Raw genomic sequence first — 23,230 nt, forward strand, 5'->3', positions numbered from 1 at the left:
TTTATTTATACTTGATTTACATTTCATTTGTATTTAATTTGTTGTTTAATTTTTCAATAGTTCTTTTATTTTTTTTTAATGTATATATATTATTATTTAAGTTTTATATTTTCTTTATTTTTTTTTTATATTTTCTGGTATTATTTATTTTTTAAAATTTTTTTTTTTTTTAAATTGTTTTTATTCTTTATACCCATCTTTTAATTTTTTTTTTGGTTTTTTATCAACTTTTTAAATTTATATAAACAAATTATATGTAACGAAAAAACACACCATATTTTTTAATTTTTTTTAATATCTCAATATTTAAAAATTTTTTATATTCATTTTAATTATTTATATAATAGCAAAATGATATTAACATTTAATTTTATTATTTTATTTTTTCATGTTTTGTTTTATTTATTATTTATATATTTATTTCTTTTTATTCATAACTTATTTTTTCATTTCTTTATTGTTTTTATTTTATTAATAATTCTATTAATTCTTAACCTCTTTATAATAATAATCTTTTTATATTAATAATTATTTCTTAATTATATTGTTTACTTGTTTTGTAAATATAAAAGACAAAATACTGTTTAATATAATTTATCAAAAATAAATTTCGTGTTAACACAATAATATTTATATTAATTCAAACATTTTTTTATTTCAATTATTTAATATTTTTTTATTAATTTTATTGAAAAAATATTATTTTGCTTTAAAAGAAAATTACAAGAAAATATTGGTTTGTTTTTCTGTATAAAATGTTCGAAGAGATTATAAGATTATCGTATATCAGATAAAATATATTTGTTAGGGTGTATGACCAATTAACCCGCTCAAAAATTATTATATATTATTTTATTTTAGTTATTTTTATAATTATCTTTTTTGTTATATATTTGTTATATATTTTTAACATATATATTTGTTATATATTTTTAACATATATATTTTTTATTTTTTTGTTTTATATTTTTTATTTTTTTGTTATATATTTTTTATTTTTTTGTTATATATTTTTTACATATATATATTTATAATATTTATGTTGTACTAATTTTTTATACGAGTATATGTATTTTTTGTAGTATTGCGTCTATTGTATAATCATATTATGAGTTTTGACGTATTTGCTTTTTAAATAACTTATGGTTCCATAAATAAAGTTAATTAATATTTTTAAATTGCTTTGTAAGTTTTAAATAACTTTAATTATATAGTTTTTCAATTATTTTATTTTATTTATTTATTTTGTTTTGTTTTTAATTTGATTTTAACGTCAATATGACAGAAGTGACTATTTTTACTTTAACAGACTTTTGGCTATTCAAAAATTCAATTAATTAAAATAATATAAAAATAATTTGCTCGGAACTTTATTTATTTTTTCATTAAAACAAATTTAATTTTTATTTTGTAAAATTCTTTATTTTTTTGTGATTAAAATAACAATACGGTGTCGTTTTATTTATTCTTATTTATTTTTATTTATATTTATTTATATTTATTTACTTTTATTTATTATTAATTATTTTTATATTTGTTTTTATTTATATTTATTTTTATTTATGTTTATTTTTATTAATTATTTTTATTTTTATTTATATTTATTTTTATTTATATTTATTTATTTTTATTTATATTTATTTTTATTTATATTTATATTTATTTATTTTTATTTATATTTATTTTTATTTATATTTATTATTATTTATATTTATTTTTATTTATAATTATATTTATATTTATTTTTATTTATTTATATTTATTTTTATTTATATATATTTTTATTCATATTTATTTTTATTTTCTTTTATTTTTTTATTTACTTTTATTTATTTTAATTTATTTTTATTTATTTATATTTGTTTTTATTTATTGTTATTTATTTTTATTTATATTTATCTATTTTAATTTATTACTATTTATTTTTATTTATTTTTATTTATTTTTATATATTTATATTTATTTTTATTTATTTATATTTATTTTTAATTTATATTTATTTTTATTTATATATATTTTTATTTATATTTATTTTTATTTTCTTTTATTTTTTTATTTATTTTTATTTATTTTAATTTATTTTTATTTATTTTAATTTATTTTTATTTATTTATATTTGTTTTTATTTATTGTTATTTATTTTTATTTATTTTTATTTATATTTATTTATTTTAATTTATTACTATTTATTTTTATTTATTTTTATATATTTTTATATATTTATATTTATTTTTATTTATTTTTATTTATTTTTATATATTTTTTAATTGTATTTATGTATTGATATTTATTTATTTATATTTATTTAGCTTTATTTATTTTTATATATTTTTATATATTTATATTTATTTATATTTATTTTTATTTATATTTATTTATTTTTAATAATACAAATATTATAGTTTGTATCAATTTTTACAAAACCATCTTCATGGAAAGATGTTTTCTATGAAGAAATTTGTTGTTATAATATAATTTTTACTACTAACAGTAGCAAGTTTAGTTCCAAATCAATTTGTGTAATTTTTGTGTAGTTCGTTCGTTCGCTTCCATACACATAGAAAAAACAACAATTGCTCTCTGTTGTGCCTATTCGAAATGCCGTGTCTGTTGTTGCTGCTGCTCGGTGGTCGCTTTCAGTTTTCTTAAAGATTTTGCAAACGATTTTTGTCTGCGAACGAAACGGCGCGCTTATTTTGCTGTTTTCAAGAAGAAAAATTAATAAAAATGTATATGCCCGAAAAATATTAATAAAAATTATTTTTATATAAATAAATATAAATATATAACGAAAAACATAAGATAATGTTTAACATACCTCTTGTGTTTTTTTATGTTTTTGTGTGGTTGAAAGAAAATTCATTTTCAAAACAAAATTAAAAGTGTGCAATAAATAAAATTCAAATAATAAAATTAGGCAAAAAAAAAAAAAATATATATGTTAATAATATTAATTTAAAAAAAATAAAAAATATTTTTCAAAAGAAGAAGAAGAAGTTTATTTACATTAACACAGTTATGCTTGAAATAATAAAAATAATAATAATATATGAGTGCACTTGTAAACGCAAACGAAATTCCGTTGTTTTTGTACAAATAGGACACTTGTCGTACCTTTTAAATATACTTTTTTATTTGTGATTGTTTTGTTTTCTATTTATATATATATATATACATATATATATATATATATATATATACATATATATATATCTGTTTTTATTGTGTTATTTGTATATTATTGATTTAAATGCGCCTGCGTGTCTGTATATTGTGTAAGCGCTTTGATCAAACAAATAAATTAAATAATAACAATTACAACAGCTGCGTTTTTTCTGCAACTGCGACGTCTGCTGCTGCTGCTACTGCTGCATCTCATGTCAATAACATTTTAAAAATATACAATAAACAATATTAATAGCAACAATAATAACAACAACAACAACAATGACAGCTTCAATTACTGATATGGCGAGTTGACATATGCGAGAGCAAACAACTAATCAACCGCAACAAAAACTCAAGTTAATCAAGGAAAAAATTAATGTTAATTGAGAATTAATTAAGCAGTAAAATATAGTTTTAAACACAGAAATATGTTGTATTTATAATTATATATGTACAAGCATTTGTTTTTATAAACAGCTGCAAATCTTTATATAATTTTGTAAAATTTTAAAACCATTTAACATAATTATTTACACAAATGATTTGGTCATGTAAACGTTCTGTAAACGTTCTGTAAAGTCTTTATTAGTTTCTATATGCGGGCGCATCATGTTAATTGTTATGTTAATTATGGAAAATAAGATAATGTAATGGGATTCTAATTAGATTTTTGAAATTATTGTTGTCTGTAAATAACAGCAAACAAAGATCTCGTGTGTTAACAAATCTTTTGTGTCGATTGTTGTATTCAATTTTCACACATTGAGCAATTAAGCATATCTCTTGTTGTTTTTTTTACAATATTTTATGTACGTATTATTTTGACTGATCAGTTCAGTTCTGTCTACATTTACATTATAAGTTGCATTATATATATACACAGTAGATACAACACGGCTAGTGTAAAAAAAGTTAAATTTATGTAGTTTCCAGATGTATCTATTTTATTGAAAACGTTGAAGTTCCAATGAGGTAATTACAGTGAAAATATCATGAAGTGACCACTTGTCATCTTATCGTTAGCCGATTTTTGTTTCTTTAAAAAGGTTGTCCCACCAAAAAGAATTAAACAATATCATATAATAATAAAAACAAAATCAATTTGGGTTTAGTAAATTTTCACTTCAGAGCAGTGTTCTACAAAAGAGATTATTATGTTATTTCAAATAATAGTGAAATAAAAAATAATCAGTCAAAAATGGGTATCCCTCTAATGGAGGTATTCGTTTAGAAAGTTTTCTTTATGTATTCTCTATTAGTGCAATAAGACGTATCAAGTTAGTCATGCATATCTGTCAAATTATCTCCTTGTCTGATTGTTTCAAAAGTTAGTCTTGCTGTTTTCGAGATTGGTTAATAAAACATTATATAAATACTTTTCAGGAACAAACCTTATCGGTTTTTTCTAAAATTCATTAACTATAATCAAAGCTACTCATTGGAATTTAATTTTACTTATTACCTATATAAGTAGAGTATTAAGTTGAGAGTAAAGGGGCAGAGAGTGAACATATAAGGTAAAGTGTCTGATTGTATTGCCACTGTTCCTTGTCACTGTTCTCTCCAAGTTGACAAACAGCATCCACGCGGCCCGCTCTGGATAGCTACAATCTACGTGCGTAGTGAACTAATGAAAATAGATGGTATATGATAAATATATACGTTCAATGTTATTCAAATTACTACAGTAAAAGACATTAGACATAAAAGCCATAGAAACTGATAGTTAACGTATATGTTTTTATAGAAAATACTTTTATATTTGTAAATATGTTTTAATAAAATTAGACTACACCCCGGAACTTAATTTTTCTTCTTATTTATGTATTATATTATATATATATTATATGTATTATATTAAGTTGAGAATATATGTATACTATACATTCTATAAAAGTATGGTAAATAGAATTCAATTTCTATGAATGCCTTTTATTTTATTATTTAAAAAGCCTTTTATTTTTATGGATCAGTTCTTTAAATCAGTTTTAGTTGTTACCTTTATATTAGCGTGATATTTAAATAACTTATGTGTGTGAACGATACCGATTAAAATCATAACGATGGAATAAAATTTCTGAAAAAACTTAATATGCTTTAAAGTTTGTAATATAGTTAGATTATAATTGCAAATTTGCGTAATATTTATATTCAAACAGCTCTTTTTGTTAGCACTGATCTATTAATATGATTAAATAGTCATACTTCCAGAACTTGGTTATACTTGATCTCGTCTAATAAAATATATTTGAGAAGATTTCACCCTAGATATAAAATTTTTTATATTTATAATTAATATTGATAAAATAACTTTAATAATATGATTTTGAAAAAAGTAATATTATGTATTTTATATATATATTATAGAATGTCTTTTTTAATAATTTTTAAAATTTGTTAGGCTTTTATAACATATTGGTTATAACTTGACAAATGTTCGTCTTAAGTACGCGAGGAATTGCCTTGTGGGTTTTCTGTTCCTCGGATTTGACAATTTTTTAGCTGAATATACACCAAGTAAAAAAATAATTCTAATCATTGAAAAATATATAATGTGCAAAGTCATCTCAATTTTTGTATTTTAATAGCATAAAATCAGAACTAAGAAATGAGATCTATTTCTATTAATTTGACGTAGCAAACATTATGGTTTTGTACCCAGCATCTTATCCAAATCAATATATTAATACATATTCAGTTTGAAAACTGAAACACATATTTTTAAATACATCTTCTCCATATATATAGTTTACAAATATTATTTGTGCTATATCAAAGCATAAACAAGCTATATAAGCACTTTTTTCAAATAAAATTTAAATTACTATCTAATTGAAGACAGTTATTGTTTTATCTTTTTGTAAAATATATTTTACACCTTCGTTAATTAATTTCAGTATATTCCCAATAATTTTCTTCTTTAAACTCCGTTGGGCATATGTTTTGATAATCCCATTCGAAACTTCTGACTCTGGCCTGACTCATATGCGTTTTTATGCATTGATACGTAAATATTAAGTTATTTAATGCTTAACTATATTATGTATTTATATATTATAAATTGTTTTTAACTTTGATTATTAATTATTTTTATATTTTAACACTCTTTTGCTGATAAAAATATGGGAAAAATAAAAAAAAGTAAAATTATTTTTTTTATTAAAACAGATAATGTAACTATAATAAAAACAAATATATATTTATTTAGTTATTATCACTACAATTGAATCATATGTATTCAACTTTGGAATGCAGGTGACATACTGTATTTGATTAGTGACTAGGAAATTCCGCTTACCATTCAATTTTTTGTTTCCATCAACTTCTTTGTAGATGCAAAATGCAGCCCATGCAGTAATATCTAAATTATTGCAGAAAAATACAAAGACCGATCATTTAATCCATACAATCAACGTCTATCTTATAAGAATTATAACAAAATTGACTCTGGTTTCATTGCTGCTCCTTCACAAATTTAGATGAAGTGCACTATATAAAGTATGTTCACACATTTATTCTTTTTTGACACGTAGCTGCATATATGAACTAAGTCTTCATAAAAGCCAAAACAGGTTGAAAGAATAGGGCGTTGAGGATTCTTTTCTCTTTCATCTGGGATGCATTTTTTATTAGAGCAAATAGTTCTAACGAATGTTACTCCAATTTCAGCCAATCTTTTGGCTCCTTTCAATGCTATGTAGAAGTAGTCTGCAATAATGGTACGGCTGCTATTAGTATACATTTTTGCTTAAGTTACTACAACCCCGTCTTCTCGACCTGTATATAATTTATCCTGTTTTATCGCTATGCATACGGAAGGGACGTGTTTGTTCAATATCAAATCGAATAAATTGGGTCATCATTTCGGAATAATTTCGAAGACATGGTTGTACTAAATATATTATTTTTACATTTTATTGTGAGAAACACCAGCATTTAACTTATTTTTATACCACTCTGTGACATCTTCACCATAAAAATCACCTTCAGCACTTTGTTGTTTTATTTCAAATACTTCCTAGTTGTTGTCTTCACTGTTGAATATTTCATTTGGCTTCTTTTTCTCATCATTAGGATATAGAACGAATTTTTCATCTTCTTTGATAGCTCCCACCAATTCTATAACATTGGCCAAAGCTGCTCCCAGTCTATCATAAAATGTGGTGTCTAAATCGCTCTATATCGCTTTGATTATCTCTTCTAGTGTGGTAGAGTCAGTACTCACGTCACGGTTCGGAATGCGCTTTCTATTATTTGGTTCAAGAGGCTCGTCTTCATCTCTCATAGTAGAGAATACAGAAAATTTTATTTTCCATATAAATGTTATATCGGTCTGGTCAGACTCATGGGTCACGAATGTGATGTGTACACCAAAACATGCATATAATTATCTTTCTGTAAGCTCTATCATCACAATTTTTCGTAGGAGAGTCCCTAAAATTTCAAACCGCTAGCGAAATTAGAAATGTATATAAATTGCATTTGAAATTAAAAAAGGTCTGGCAGAATCATGCGCTCAATAGAGGGATAGAGTAAATAAATAATGCTTTAGCTGTTATAAAAATGAGCTTTATAAATATTATTTTATTATTTTTTCATTACATTGCAAAATTATTTATGTCAAATAACATGACTATTATCTTTTTATCTCCCACGTATGTTACGTTACAAGATAATTATAAAGCCCATCGTTTTTAAGGAATAGTTCATTGTGTTCAATGGGTGTTCGTTTAAAATAGTTGTTATTATGAAATAATTTGTTAAAAGTCAATATTGAAGTAAACTTTATTTTAAAAAAATCTGTGTTCCGTAAAGTGCGTGAGATTTAAACACCGATCCATGATTTATATTAGTTAGAATATAATTAATTATTTCTATCAAAATGTGTTGATGGTATATTATTAGGGTTCTTTAATTTAATATCAGTCGAAAAATGGTGTTAGGTGTAGGCATACGCTATAAATCTGAAAATTTACTGCCGACCTTGACAAATTGAGGATACTTCCTTCAGTCCTATGCTCTATAAACAGGCGACATACATTATTTTTATCTGTCATAACTCTGTTTAGGATAATGATAGAAAATAATGATAGAACTATTTTCTATTGAAAAAAAGATTATATTTATAGAAATTTATTTTTGAATTAAAGGAAGTCTTAGGCTGATCATATTGCTGTTTTGATAATTGACAAATATCCAACGCCATTGGTCTTTTTTTATGCAGTTTGTGTTAGGAATTGAACCTCGTCAAATCGGAATCATTCATGCACATGTTGCGTATACTTAATTTGCATTACAGTAGACTCTCGAAAATTAGAACTCTTACAAATTCAAATTCAGAATTCGAATTTTTAAAGTTTTGTATAAATTAGTTAGTTAATAAATGTTATTGTTCATACTTTGTTTTAAACAAAAAAAATAAAGTGTGGGGATTCCCAAAATGCGCACTTTAATGAAATGCAAGTTCAAGACGGATCTGAATATAAGTTCAATACTGTTAATGATACTTCAAATAACATTGAAGATGACGTTCCCAATATTCCACATTAAATGTGTCTCATTCTGAAGCGATTGAAAGCGTTAATATCTTAATAAGTTAGTGCAAAAAGAATGACTCGTTTCCTACTGATTATATGACCAATCTTTAAACTATCCGTTATGATAACATTGTAGAAGATTGGACTAAACCTAAATAGCAAGTAAGCATTTCTGAATATTTTATACAATAATATTTAATAAGAATTGAATTCAACTGTAAAATAATGTTTTTATGTGGAGTTTTAATTATATTTTATAGAAATAAAAAAGTTCAGAAATTAGAATTTTTTACCCGAAAATCCAAGTGGTTCTGAGCCTATTATTATTTTATGTTTTATTAATTTTTGTAGTCTTTGCTGTATTACGCATAAACTACGGCTGTACAAAGTTACTTAACTATTATGAATTGTTGTTTTTTCAATTTTATACACTATTATTTATATTGGACTCATTTTATGATATATGAACTTACGAGCTGGCAAAGAAAAAATTTTCTAGCGAGATACAAGTATAGAAAAAACTCCTAACCTCACCTTTCCTAATGTTATTCTATATAATGAAAAGTGATTTTGTTTTTATAAAATTTGAAGAAGTTATTCATTTTCCTAGAAATTTAAATTTGTTTTCATTATTATAATATTTCATCACTGATTTATGAAGCACAACGGTTTAATGAACCATTAATGGTTTTCTGTGTTGAAATGCAGTTCGCGCCCTTTATTTTCTCGAAGTCAAATTCATAAATTTTTGAAAAATTAAAATTATTTTATTCGAATAGCCAGACAATATCTATTGTTTTCAAAGTTATTAGATTTCCCACCAATAAAAATAAAAATATTATTTCTAATTTTGTGTTTATTTTAAATTTGCAACGCGTGTTATTTTTAACAATTTTGTGTTTTCGAGCATGAATTAAACGATCATTTACGAAATAAAAATATTGTGAAATACTTATTTAAGCATTTTTAGCTTATATAGTTTTGGTTTTGCTCTTAAATTAATTTTATCTAAAAATTCAAATTTTGCTTAATTTTCCATAAATTTAAATTTAATTTAATAATTTTTTTTTTCAATAATTTCTCTTATTTTGTCTGGCTTTATATACTTTACTAAAAACGAATTTCTTTTTTTTTTGTTATTAGTTTTTTCCCATTAAATATTAAAACATCTCTATAAAATTTCTTAAGATACATGTTCTAGACATATTTACGAGTATAGGCTATCGATTATTATATCTTCTTTAGTATTTGCCACGCCGTTATGATATACGCCTGGCTACTGATAGAGAGATAGTAGAGAGATAAGCACAGATTATGATATACGCATATGCGTGTCATTTTTAAAGAATTTTTTTTTATTTTAACATATTGAAAAGTATAAAAATTCTATGTCATACTAAATCCACTCCTTTTTTGCATTCTTCTTATTTTTTATTATTTTTTTTTTTAATGAGAAATCGCTTTCGACAAAATAATAATAATAAAAAACTAATTTAGTTCTGCTTTCGATAAAAGGCAGCGCTAAAAATGCTCTCATTTCCACACATTATCAACTCGCATATAGTTTCTAGCATTGGCAGCTATCAAAATCCGTAGGAAGGCAAGCATTCATTCTACTGCTTGCAGTCTAGGTCTATCGACCACTTTGATTGTTGTTGTTAGTAGCTTGTTTTTATTGCTCTACACAGAATGTATCTGTGTTTTGGCATTGGCACTATTACAGGTGTCCAATGTTTTCTGGCATAGTCCAAAAATAGTTATGTGTGTAATACAAAAAATCATATAGGAATACATTTGTGTACAAAATGGTACGCATTCAATCTGATTCAATCTGATTCAATTTGATTCAAGATTTAAAGTTTTATTAAATTTGAAAAAAATCAGAAATATTAGATTTATGATTTGTATTATGAAATAATTGAATAAATATCTAATTAAAGTTTTTAGTTTGCAGTTTCCTTGCTATTCCCCGTTTTTCTATTCGAAAATAGATTTTTTGTCATGTGATACAAAATATTTAATTATTAGTCATAGTTTTGTCTTTCAGAGTAGCAAAAAAATACTTGCAACTTACGAAAAAAAAAACATGTTAAGCAACAACAATGCTTTTGAAATCTTTAAAAGGCCTTTTCTTTTGCAAGCATATCACAAAAGAACAACTGCTTATTTTAATAATAACATATGAAACCAGAACACTGCTGGCTTATTTAGGCCAACCTTTCTGAAATCGTTTAACTATTAAACAGCTCAAACCGCATAGTGGCCAAGACTAAAAATTCGTCTATTGTGTACGATTTTTGAAAATACGAATATTATACAAATATTTAAAAAATAATACTCAATTCTTTTTAATTTACTGAAATTAAAAAATTATACTCAATTATTGAAAAAGCCTGAACATACAAATTTTATTCACAACCATGTAAAAAATAAAATAGTCTTATCCATAAATGCAAAGAATTATTATTCATTTTCGAAACTTTAAATTTTATTACGAGTTTTGCAGATATAAGCTTAACAAAATGTGCGGTTCTTTCAGAGTTGCCATCAAATGTAGTGTTTATTTTATGTTGTTCTTTTGCCACATGTTTACAAAAGAAAAGGCTGAGAGTTGAGTTTTATATTCGCAAAAAATTTTACGATTCAAGTTTCAGTGCGGCCAACTTCAAAAATCAGTTTATTGTGAATGTTCATTGGAAATAAGTTGAAAAATTGTAGTAATTTGTTTAAATTATATGAACATTATGTTTTTTATTAAATTTAAATACATAAATAAATTAATTAATTTAAATATATAAGATAAAAATGTAATTCATTGTGTATTTTCTTTTATTTAAATTAATTAATTTTTAATTAATTTAAATTTAATTAATTAAATTAATTAATTAAAATTTAAAATTAATTAATTTTTAATTAATTTCATTTAAATTAAATTAATTAATTTTTTTTACTATGTACTCTATTTTTAATTATATACTGTAACTTATAAAGGCATGCGATATGAAGTCATTTTCATATTTTAACTCTACCGGTTTTTTTTAGTAAATATTTAATATGAAGTAATAAATAAAAATGTATGTAATTCTGAATTTCAATAAAAAAAACTGTTACTACATTCCCTGTAAAGAATTTCTCGTATTATTAAATAAAATATAAAAAAAATCATCAATTAATCAAAATTAATTTTGATTGATCAATTGTAACACAATATTCTTCATAAGCAAATTTAGTAGATATAGCCTTGACTTCCTACTGTAAATTTTCTTTTATGGCCGTAATCGGCTCGAAATATTAATTACTGATCATTTAAGTTTTGGGATCGAAAAATGTCAAACAATGATAACTGGCGTGAGTACGAAGGTTAGACAATTACATTCATTGAATTTTTAGAATTCCTGCACAAGAATAGCTTTGTGCCATTGCTGAATATTTTTAGCAATTTTAACACACTGAGTAATAGATCCTATCAAATCTCATATAGTACAGCGTTACCATTTTACAGAATAAAAATAGTGGGGATATCGTTTGATGGTTGTTAAATAGCGCTAACTCAATACAGAATTATTAAAATGCAGGAAAAAAAAAGAATTTATAAATTCCGGATACTTTTTGCACATAATGTGGGCGCTAAATTCAATAGACTTTTGAACTGAGAAATGAGACAAAGAATTTTTTTATGATAATTGTATTATAACGAATTTCAACAAAAGCGCCTTTAATAAGTGGTTATTCTTAATTAAATAAAATATGTTTGTTATATAAATTGAAACCACTTAGGTTGTTATTTTCTTGGTAACAGTAGTCTTTTAACCAGATGGACTTTTGGGGTCTCGAGAATGTTATTAAAAATTATTTTTTCTTAAATAATTAATTTGGTACTTCATTGATAGTATGTTGTTTTACAAAGTGTTTATTATTTTATTTATTTAATTATTTAATTTTGGTTAAGGTTTCCTTTCTCAAATAGAACTAAAGTCACTCACTCAGAGACAAAGTTTGACGGAAAAACTGAAACCACTTCTCTATTTTTAATACTAAGGATTTACTAGTACTGATGTACCTACATTTATTTTTATTTTTTTTTCTTAATAATATGTTAGATACAAATATATTATTATTACTTTTATTAATTATTTTGTTATTGGCATCAATATTATTAAAATATTGTTTATTTTAATTTTTTTAATTTTGTATTATTATTTTTAATAATGATTTTATTTTTAATAGCATTGCTATTGTGATAGTTATTGTATTCTTATTTTTATATATTATAAAAATTGTATTCCATTTTTTACTTTAATTTCTAATTAGAGTTTTAATACTGGATAGTGCACTTAAATTGCGACTTATCAAAGTGCTGTATTTTTTCATTAAAATTAATTTCATTATTAAATATTAAATAAATTATTGGAAAATAGTAATGTGTTTGAAATACATTTTGAATTTTCGATATCATCACCTTCAGCGTAAATTATATAGTAATTGTGAGAGTCGATTTGACGGTCGATAAGTGAATTACACGCTGTATAAAAGTAAACATGTAGAATCTTTATCCATTTAAAAGAGAAGAAAACGAGCTGCAAAATGCCGCATATTGAGAAATCGAGCAGGTTTACAACTGTTGTTATTGGAGATCACTTTCTTATCGATATAAGGTGGGAAACATTATATTCCAGTCAATGGTGCACGAATGCATTATGTAAATCCTAATGAAACATCTAATCTCCAACTACTTTCACTAAATTGTTATGTAGGTTTCGGTTTCACAGTATATATCAAATCTCTTTAACGGTAAACATTCGTAGAGAGCAATAGAAACTGGTCATCGACTATCGGTCATTACGGCCGATGGTCACACAAACCATTTTAAACAGTTGGATTTGACTCCCTGTGATTTCCAATGTCTTTATTTTTATATAATCAGTTTTAAATAAATTTGATCCTTTTGTCCATTAAGATATTGAACAATTGAGATTTTTAATATTAATTGAATCTTATGTTTTTTAGAATCTGTAAGATTTCCTTTTATGAAGCGGATTTCATATTTTATTTGTCGTTTTAATTGCTTTGAAAATTGTATTATATTATATATTATTCAAATCATATTATATTACATATTATTAAAATTATATTATATTATATATTATTAAAATTATGTTATATTATATATTATTAAAATTATATTATATTATATATTATTAAATGGCCCAATGTTCCTCTGGGAACGTACTGGCATAAATCATCAAATCATATATTATTAAAATTACCATATATTATATTATTTAATTATTTATTATCATAAATAATAGTTTTAAGTCGATAAATAATAATAAAAGTAAGTACTAATTAAAGTAACATTTGTGGATGATATATATGTGCGCATATATCTCACGACAATAATCTGACCGATTGTAGTTTTCTTCTAACTTCTTGTGCTACGTCACTTTCCTTTCAGTACAGATAAAATATTAGGTTTGCATGTCAATTTGACGTAAATCATTTTCATTCCCATCGAATATGTAATTTTGCCAATACTACAAATGTGATAATAGCTTAAAATCATAATCAATAATATCTACTATTAGTTGGATTAATGTTTATTGTTGTTGTTATTATTGTTGTTTCGATTACTTTATTTTCGTTAATGTAGCCGCAGTAGTAGCAGCACAAGTGTGAGTTACTCCATCCCACAATGTTATTAAAATATAGATACTATATATATGAGTAGACTGATGGTGTTATGCGCTCAATGTGGGAGTTTCAAAAACTGAAATTTCTATAGCTAGAATCCGGCCAAGCACAAGACCAATTCGCACATACTTTATTCAGTATTAGTTCGTGCTCATTTTCGGTCACATTTATCGATGGTTTGGCACTACTTGGAATTACACCTATTTTAAACCCTTAAATATCAAATAAGATAAATAAATGAATGAATTAAATATGGAATATATATAAAGTGAAAAATAAAATATATATAGAAACTACAAATAAATACAAGAAGCAGCAACTTGTCTTACCTTTATAAGGAGATATGCCGACGTAGCTTAAATGTACCAAATGTTCAAATCAAATAAACTTTTGTGGCTAAATTTGGTCAAAACTTTCAGTCAGTGATGCGAAGTGTTTTCTAAATTGTTTCTAAGCTGCTAAATTTAACAGTTTACATTAGATAAAAAATCTAACAACTTTCAAAAAAAACTATAATTCCAAAAAAAAAATTTATAAATTTAAAAATTTATATTTAAAAATTGAAAAAAAAAGTGAAATAAAATTTCGTTTGCGTTTTAATTGTTGTGCTTGAATTATTTGTTGTTTTTATTATTCATTCATGAATTTAATTGTATTTTTTTATATTTAAAATTTATATAAATTCATTCATTCATAAAAGTTTGCCTTGCCAAACGTGTGAAAAGTTTTGCTGTAATTTAATATACGATAATGTCTTCGAAACTATATTCAAAATCGTTGCATAGTACCCGCAATGATTATTTTACAGTAGGCGAGTTTGAAAGACGTCTGGGTAAGTTTTGAGTAAATAACTTAATAAATGTAAATATGGAAATTAATATACCCTACGCTTTACAAAAATCGGTGCATATAATTTAATTAACTTCTATAATAAACTTGAAATAAGCAAAAATTTCTGTTAATAACCAATAGTTATGTACATAAATATAACTAATACGCAATGCGATATTGAACTTAAAGTCATTACATATATCTTAAAATACAACTTTTCTATTATTTATTATAATTTCTTTATATGTTTATGCATAATGTATCAAGAGTTAAATAACACAAACTTCTGATTAAGATTTCGATTAAATTCTTACATTATTATATTGTCATTAGGTTTGAACTAAAAGATCATTGACATTCAATTATCCTCCACGGAACACCTTACAGTACTGCATTCTTTCCAGTTCCAGTAATTTAGTTGGTTTGTGGGTACATAACTACAAATAGCTAGGCTATTACTCGGCAAACGTTCTTTTTCAATCAGTCCAAAATCTGAGGATTGTCCATATAATAGAATATAAATAGAATTCTTTGCGTGACCGTAATAGTGATGATGACCAATTCACATCATTATAACGTCTGAGAAATTTTTCCTGCAAAAAAGCTAAAGCATGGTATGTTGTGTGACTTCTGATACCGTCCTGTTAAAGTCACATATTGCCCACATCCATACCTTTAATTTCACGTTAATAAATGGACACATATAGACACCTATAAAATTATATGTATCTATATGTAATTTTCTTTTGCCACTTAAGTAGTTTGCTCTACCTCGACAAAAATTTTTTGATTGAGATATACACCAAGCAAAAAATAATCCTAATCATTGCAAAATATATGATGTGTAAAGTCATCTCAATTTTTGTTAGCAAATTTTTATAACTTTTACATGTTTAGCTGTTGTTAAACGATCTATATTGTAAAATGGCAAAACTAAACATATCATGCATTGGGCGATGCTACCGCTGAACATATACCATATTTTAATAGTATTCAATCTAAGAACTAAAAAATTAGACGTATTTCTATTACTAGGACGTAGTAAAAATTGTGGATTTGTATCCTGCAACTTATTCAAATAGATATATGAATACATATTCAGTTCGAAAACCGAAGCACATTTTTTTAAAATTTATTTCTTCATATATATAGTTTATATATATATTATTTGTGCTATATCAAGCACAATTAAGCTATATAAGCATTTTTTGTTTAAATAATATTTAAATTTTTATGCAATAGAAGAGATTTATTGTTTTACTTCGTTCATATAAATTAATTTTTCACGTTAGTCATTAATAGAATTATATGGCATATAATTTTTTAATTTTCAAAAAAAAAAAACAAAAATTAAATCTTAACAATTACAAATAATAACTAATAATATATTATTTATTTGTGTATTATAATGCAAAAATATTTATATCAATTATCATAAATATTACTTTTATATTCTTCTCGGGTATGTGACGTTAGATATTATAAGGCACTGAAGTAGATATTGCAGACCCTATTACACATATAGGGTACGTGTATTTTTAATGTATGTCGCTCGATAACATGAATTGATCTACTAATACATTTATGATAAAGGTCAACTAATGCTGTGTTTGCTTTTGAATGAAAACATTATAGTCTTGATGGAATATATAGTTATCTCAGATTTGGTTTCATAAAGTCTTAGTGTAGCGATACCTATGAGTGAGTAATAGTAGCAGAATGGTGTACATTTTATTTGGCTACTGTCGACATTTTGATTGAATTAGCATGACATTCAACTATGAGTTGACATTTTATGTACATAAATTCACTTCGTTTTCATCCTATTAAAAATAACTACTTCCTTAGTTTTCGAGATAATCGAGCAACTATATCATGCATGATTAATTATAGGGAATTAGTATCATCTATAGATAAATATGCATTTCAAATCAGATATCTCTCTGACTATATGTAAACCCTAAAATTTCCATAACAATCAATTTGTGCATTTTCATTTTGTACATTTTTATTTATTTACTGTAATTATAATTTCTATGTTGTGCTCAACATTTTTTATTTTTTGTAAGTCAACACCAAACGGAAATTAATGTTTCCAAGAAAAACTTATGCATCCCAACAAACTAAAACTTATGCAGTCGCTGATGAGATCCCACAAATTGGAACTTATGTTGTTCGAAGAATTTTGTCGTAATTAAAAAACACACAATTAAACACGTATATGAAATTAAATTTATATTGAAACTAACAAACGAGTCTGACACAATTAATCTCCCGACATTAATTACTTAAAATTTCATTAAACATTATCCAGAAGTGGCTGTGGAACAAACTTCTGCAGCACTTAAATTTAGAATATTGCATTTATTTTAAGAGTAATTTTTTTTTAACCCTGTACGCACCATATTGCATGTTTAATATTTCGAATAACAGCACAAAATCTTCTTTTAGTCGATAATTTTTTTTAAAATATAAAATCATTTTTTACAGCCAATAATTAATCTGTCAGACAACGCCCTCAGTTTATTAACTAATGTTTGCTTAATTATCATACATAATTATCGAACATAAAACTATAAAGCTCACCTTTGTCTCAGTAATTTCTTAATAAAGAAATTATCATATTCGGAGTATTAAAGATATAACAGCGATCTATATGTTATCGATATATTCTGAAAATTTGTATTCTTTACAGACAAAAATAGGGAAAGTCGGAATGATATTGTCAATGATCCTCAGAATAGAGTTATAAATAACGGCCCATTTTTCCATTGATAATAAACTTAATCTTGACTGCTTTTGGAGTCAACATGACTGTTCACTCATATTATATTGCATATTATATTGCTAGACAATCAACGAAGGAAGTTGTGACATAGTTGTGTGATTTATCTGCGATAAAGTATAGTTTGTAAAAGTGTTTGAAGTAATTAGTCAAATCGCAGAGGGCAGAAGGCATTGATTCCAACAAAAAATGAGAACTTTTAAAATGTGGCTGTTAACGTATTTCCATATTCCCTAATTAGATTAGATTAGATATACGTAGGGTATCGGCTTCTAACGGAGCGGAGCATTGCCATCTAAAAAATAAAACGTTATTTAAGTCAGTCGTAAGCGACGAAGAATTATATCGTGGTCTTGTCCTTATCTTCATAGAAAACTTTTCTGTATATTTGTAAATAATATATATTATTGTTATATATATTATTATTATAATATTATTATATATAATATTATATAATATATATATATATAATTTTATATAATATTATTATTATAATATTATTATATATAATGTTATATATATAATAATATAATATTTTTATGTAATATATACATATATATGTATATATACATATTATTTAGAACTTTTGAAAAATATCTATTTGTCAATAGGTTATTTATTGGTAATTATATGTGTCTATAAAGTATGGCCTTCATTGACATTTGGATATAACTAAATATGCGACTTCAACATATATACATATAAATTACCTAAACAAATGTTATATTTTGTAGATATTTTTTCTTCTTTACCTTTTAATACACAATTCTAAATTTCTCGAAAGCAATACACAAAAAATTATCAATCCAAAACCAAAATAGGTTTTGTTGTATTTAAACTAGACTTCATCGATTGCAATCCGATTACGCCAGTGCTTCACCCATATTACCATATTGTTTTCTAATGCTGATAAAGGTATGTATCTTTATCTACGGACTGTATTCTAGACAGCCATGCAAAAAGACATAAAAATGGACACATAAATAGCAGGATTTCAACTAGTCATATATTAATCAGGGCTCTCATCCTCCCATACAATTTGAAAACCATACTTTAATAGCAAAATCCGGCTCTTAACATATGTCTCACCTATCATCTCTCAGAAAGATAATCAATTGGCTACGGTAATAATTGCTGTTCTGTATGAACTTAATACAAATCGATTAATTCTCTCCATGGTTTATTTAGTGGAGATTTACTCGGCACTCCTTCTCTCTCCCATCTTTCCTCGTTGGCTTAATTCTCTGTCCTCAATACCACCTTCAATGGTAATTTACAAACCTTTAAAATCTATGTTATATGGTAGGTAGTGCGTATCTACTAGCGTTACACGACTATTTTGTACCCAGACATACGGTAATCTCTCTGATATGTGTCCAGTCGGCCAAACAAGACTGCTAAGGTTGTTTTTTTTTTTTGCAAACCAGATAGTTTTACTAAAAGGTGTGGAGAAAATGAGGCAAGTCTTTTAAAAGTATTACAACGGGCATGGCTTATGTAAGTCCCAATACCTATTGTAGTGGGACTGCCATAATTATAATAACAATAAATACAAAATAAACAATATTACAGTATTAAATTTTAAAGTAAATATTTAAAAAAAAAAACAATTTTTGTTTTTTTTATTACTTTATATATTTACAAAAATTTTTATTCCTACTTATTTAATCTTATTTTAACAAAACGTTATTTATTTTTGTTAACGCCACTGGTATCGTTGTTATCACTTTTAAAAGAAAACTTGATAAGAAATTACGTTTACATTAACAAGAGAGGCAGCAACAACAAAACAAATTGATAAAATAGTAAAGTCTATAGCAAGGTAATTGAAGTTTAAATTCCTAAAACGCCTATATGCCACTCCCTTGATCAGTTTGCATTTTGTTTTGACAATTAGTAGACCAACTTGTCTACCAAAATTCTTTTTAACGATGAGTAATTCCGGTGACTACGACAATCTTGGTAATACTGTTAATATTTTTCTCAAAAATTATTATAATTAAAAATATAATAGTATATTATATATTTTATATATTATAATTAATTTTTTTCTTTATTACAGATGCACTTCTTGCCGATTTACAAAACAGCGTACCCGGACATCATAGTCAGCCTCAATACTCAACTGCCAGTACTAGTACGGTGCAGCAACAGCATAATAATTATGGTGACTCCTCAGGATATGGCAGCCTGAGAGGCAAAGTTACCAATCAAACAGTAAATACTTGAAATGATTATATATTTACATAAATTAACATTTTGTTTTCTTTATTTCTATAGCCTGTATACCAGGAACATTATACCGTTACCGAAACAAGAACTTCACCTATTGGTAATTCTAGTTATAATAGTGGACCTGCAATTACGCCCGGTAGTCAATCTTATCAATATCAAAATCAGGGTTCATTGCCACGTCATGGTTATAATAGTGTAACAAATGCAGCTGCACAAACGCATAATAATTCTAGTTTATCTGAATTAGACTCATTGCTGGAAGACCTTAGCAATGCAAGATACAATAACAGTTTCGATAAAAAAGGTTTGTCTTATTGTGTAGTGTATTGCTGTTTAATTAACATAATTTAACCGTGTGTAACGAATACGTAATTAAAGTTTCTGAAATAATCAAATGGTGTGTGTATAGCAAGAGACTCGTCATTAAATGCTGTTAAAGTCTAAAAAAATTTATTTTTTGTTTATTAAAACCATGATAAATTAATATTTATTATCAGTATAAAAAGTTGCTTTACATTTAAATAGCAAAGCGCCCTTTAATTATTTGGGTTTAGATATGTATACTCTAAAGAAATCTTTTAAAATGATTAACCACTAAACTGTCATAAAAAAAAATTGTTTTGATATTTATGTTTTCTATATTTTTACTATATAAAATATATATTAGCAGGAAACTGGCTACAATTAACATTTATTAAACAGAAGGTTGTTAGTTCTTCTTAGAAGATTCTATCATTCGTTGAGAATCTCTTAATACGAGTATCAAATGGAAATTGAGGAACCGAATTTAGTATTCTTCACATACCGTTTATCAAAGTCGAACATTAACAAAGAATCTAACTAAAGGTCTCGTCGGCTTTCAAGTACACCCGTCGTCTTAAGATGATACTATTGGTTATGGTTACTCCTAAGACAAACTGTTTTAATTTGGTCTGCGGAGGAGGCGAAGGAGGCCTTACCATACTTTTAAGGGCAAACTAACTCTATATCCTAGTGGTTACTTAGAGTGTAGCACGAATAGCGATATCATTTATTTATACTTCGTTATACTTCAATTAATGCTCCGGTTCACAGAACTATGTAACTGGTAAATTTATACTACAAAGTAATTTAAAAGAATTTTTTTTCGTAAAAGAAATTAAATTATTTTCTGCTAGTATAAAAACTTTTTGTTTAGATACAAATTTCTAATTGAGCTTAGATGCAGAGTATAAAATAGATTGCGCAAAGTTAAATATTTGCCTAGGAAGTATTTATTTATATAGTTAATACTTTTTCTTGCTATGCTAAACCATTAGTTTTCAACACATCATTTGATAATTTTATCCTTTACTCATATAACAATATTATTTACAATAAAATAATTTTATATTGTAGTAAAAATAGTTAATGAATCTTTATTTACAGAAACTACAGTGCCTGTTACATATAGTACTCCCTCATCGAAATATAATACTTTTAATAGTTATGCGTCTGTGGAAGAACGGCCCACAGTAGATAGTCTATTGAATGAAATGGATAATGCGTCTATTTATGCTGTACCGAATGGGTATATAATTTTTATATTGATTTTATTTTCAAATTTTGCAATTTTATGTGTTAGTGCACTTCAAAATATAAAAATACTAACTATTTTCTAAAATACTTACTAATATACTGCCATAATTTCCATTTAATATTTATATTTATTTAGCATTTATATTTATTTAATATTTATATATATTTAATATTTATGTTTATTTAATATTTATACTTATTTAATTTATTATTAAAATTATATTATAAAAACTTTTAATATCTTATTATATATTAAAAGTTATCTATTTTTATATATTGTAAAAAGATAAAAATTATCTTGTAATTTAAAATAAAATACGCCGTATTAAAATAAAAGTTAAATTTACATTTTACTTATAAATATAGCTTATATATTATATATATAGACTTGTAAATATATATACCTCTTATATAAGATATATATATTTCTTATATCGTACATAATTATACTATATTGGAAATATTTTAATAAAAAATGATATAGCTTGCATATATAGCTAATAATATCTACTGTTATTAAATTATTTAATTTTTATTGTTTGTTTTATATTAAAAAAATTACTTTCATAATTTTTATGTTTAAAGCAAATATGACATATAATTTGTATACAATTTCTTTTTATAAATATTGTATTTTATAAATTTGAATTCATAAATTTTTATTTTATTTATTTATTTTATATATTTGTATTTTGTATAATTTTATATATATTAAATATGCTACATATTTTTGAACTTGAATACGAATTTTAACCTATCGCTTTTTAATCTTATTTATTTGATATAAAGTATTATCAGTTTACTGTATTTTTAAACATAATAATAATAAAATAGATATTGTCCCATATACTAAAATCATTTATAATTGGTTTATATACGCTTGTACATCATTATTTAAGTCTGTTAGAGTTTTAATTTTTATATTTATATTTTATTGTGTTAACATTTTTTTTTACAAATATGTATTTGTATCTTCTATTTGTATCTTATTTTATATATTTTATTGTGATTCATTAAATGCGTTCAAAATTTATCAAATATAGATCCCTTAAACACTGCAATACACGCTAATGAAATAAGTACAGTCTATACGATGTCAAGGAAATAAGCTCGATTTCAAAATATATTTTTATAAATTTACTTTAGTGATTCAATATCGGATTGAAATGAAACAAATTTTCGTAGTCATCATTGTATAAAAGTGCTTCAGATACCACTACACGTTTTATAAAACATTACAAGACAACAATTTTTATATTATAGGGATTACAATACGAGGTTGTATTTTTTAGTAGATATGTTACTATATATACTCCTCTTATTAATTAATTCTTTTAAATTACAAATTTATAAGCTTATAAGTACAGGTTTTTAAAATTTTTTTAAACATTTTTTAATATTATTTTATATAATATTGTAAACATTT

At 24.3% G+C, this 23,230-nt stretch overlaps 1 protein-coding gene across 5 annotated transcripts in view; it reads left to right on the forward strand.

The window, feature by feature from the left end:
• LOC119687175 (leupaxin) overlaps positions 1 to 23,230 on the forward strand; it is a 104,676-nt gene that overhangs the window by 43,636 nt on the left and 37,810 nt on the right. For 3 of the 5 annotated variants that reach the window (XM_038101404.1, XM_038101401.1, XM_038101405.1), the window contains exons 2-4: positions 20,075 to 20,229; positions 20,293 to 20,551; positions 21,655 to 21,796. In XM_038101404.1, the coding sequence (XP_037957332.1) occupies positions 20,075 to 20,229; positions 20,293 to 20,551; positions 21,655 to 21,796 (556 nt within the window). Of the gene's footprint in view, positions 1 to 2,665; positions 2,730 to 15,096; positions 15,229 to 19,928; positions 19,975 to 20,074; positions 20,230 to 20,292; positions 20,552 to 21,654; positions 21,797 to 23,230 lie in introns of those variants that run through there. The other 2 variants (XM_038101402.1, XM_038101403.1) reach the window with 2 other exon arrangements.

Source organism: Teleopsis dalmanni, chromosome X (assembly GCF_002237135.1).
Source record: "Teleopsis dalmanni isolate 2A chromosome X, ASM223713v2, whole genome shotgun sequence".
NCBI lineage: Eukaryota > Metazoa > Arthropoda > Insecta > Diptera > Diopsidae > Teleopsis > Teleopsis dalmanni.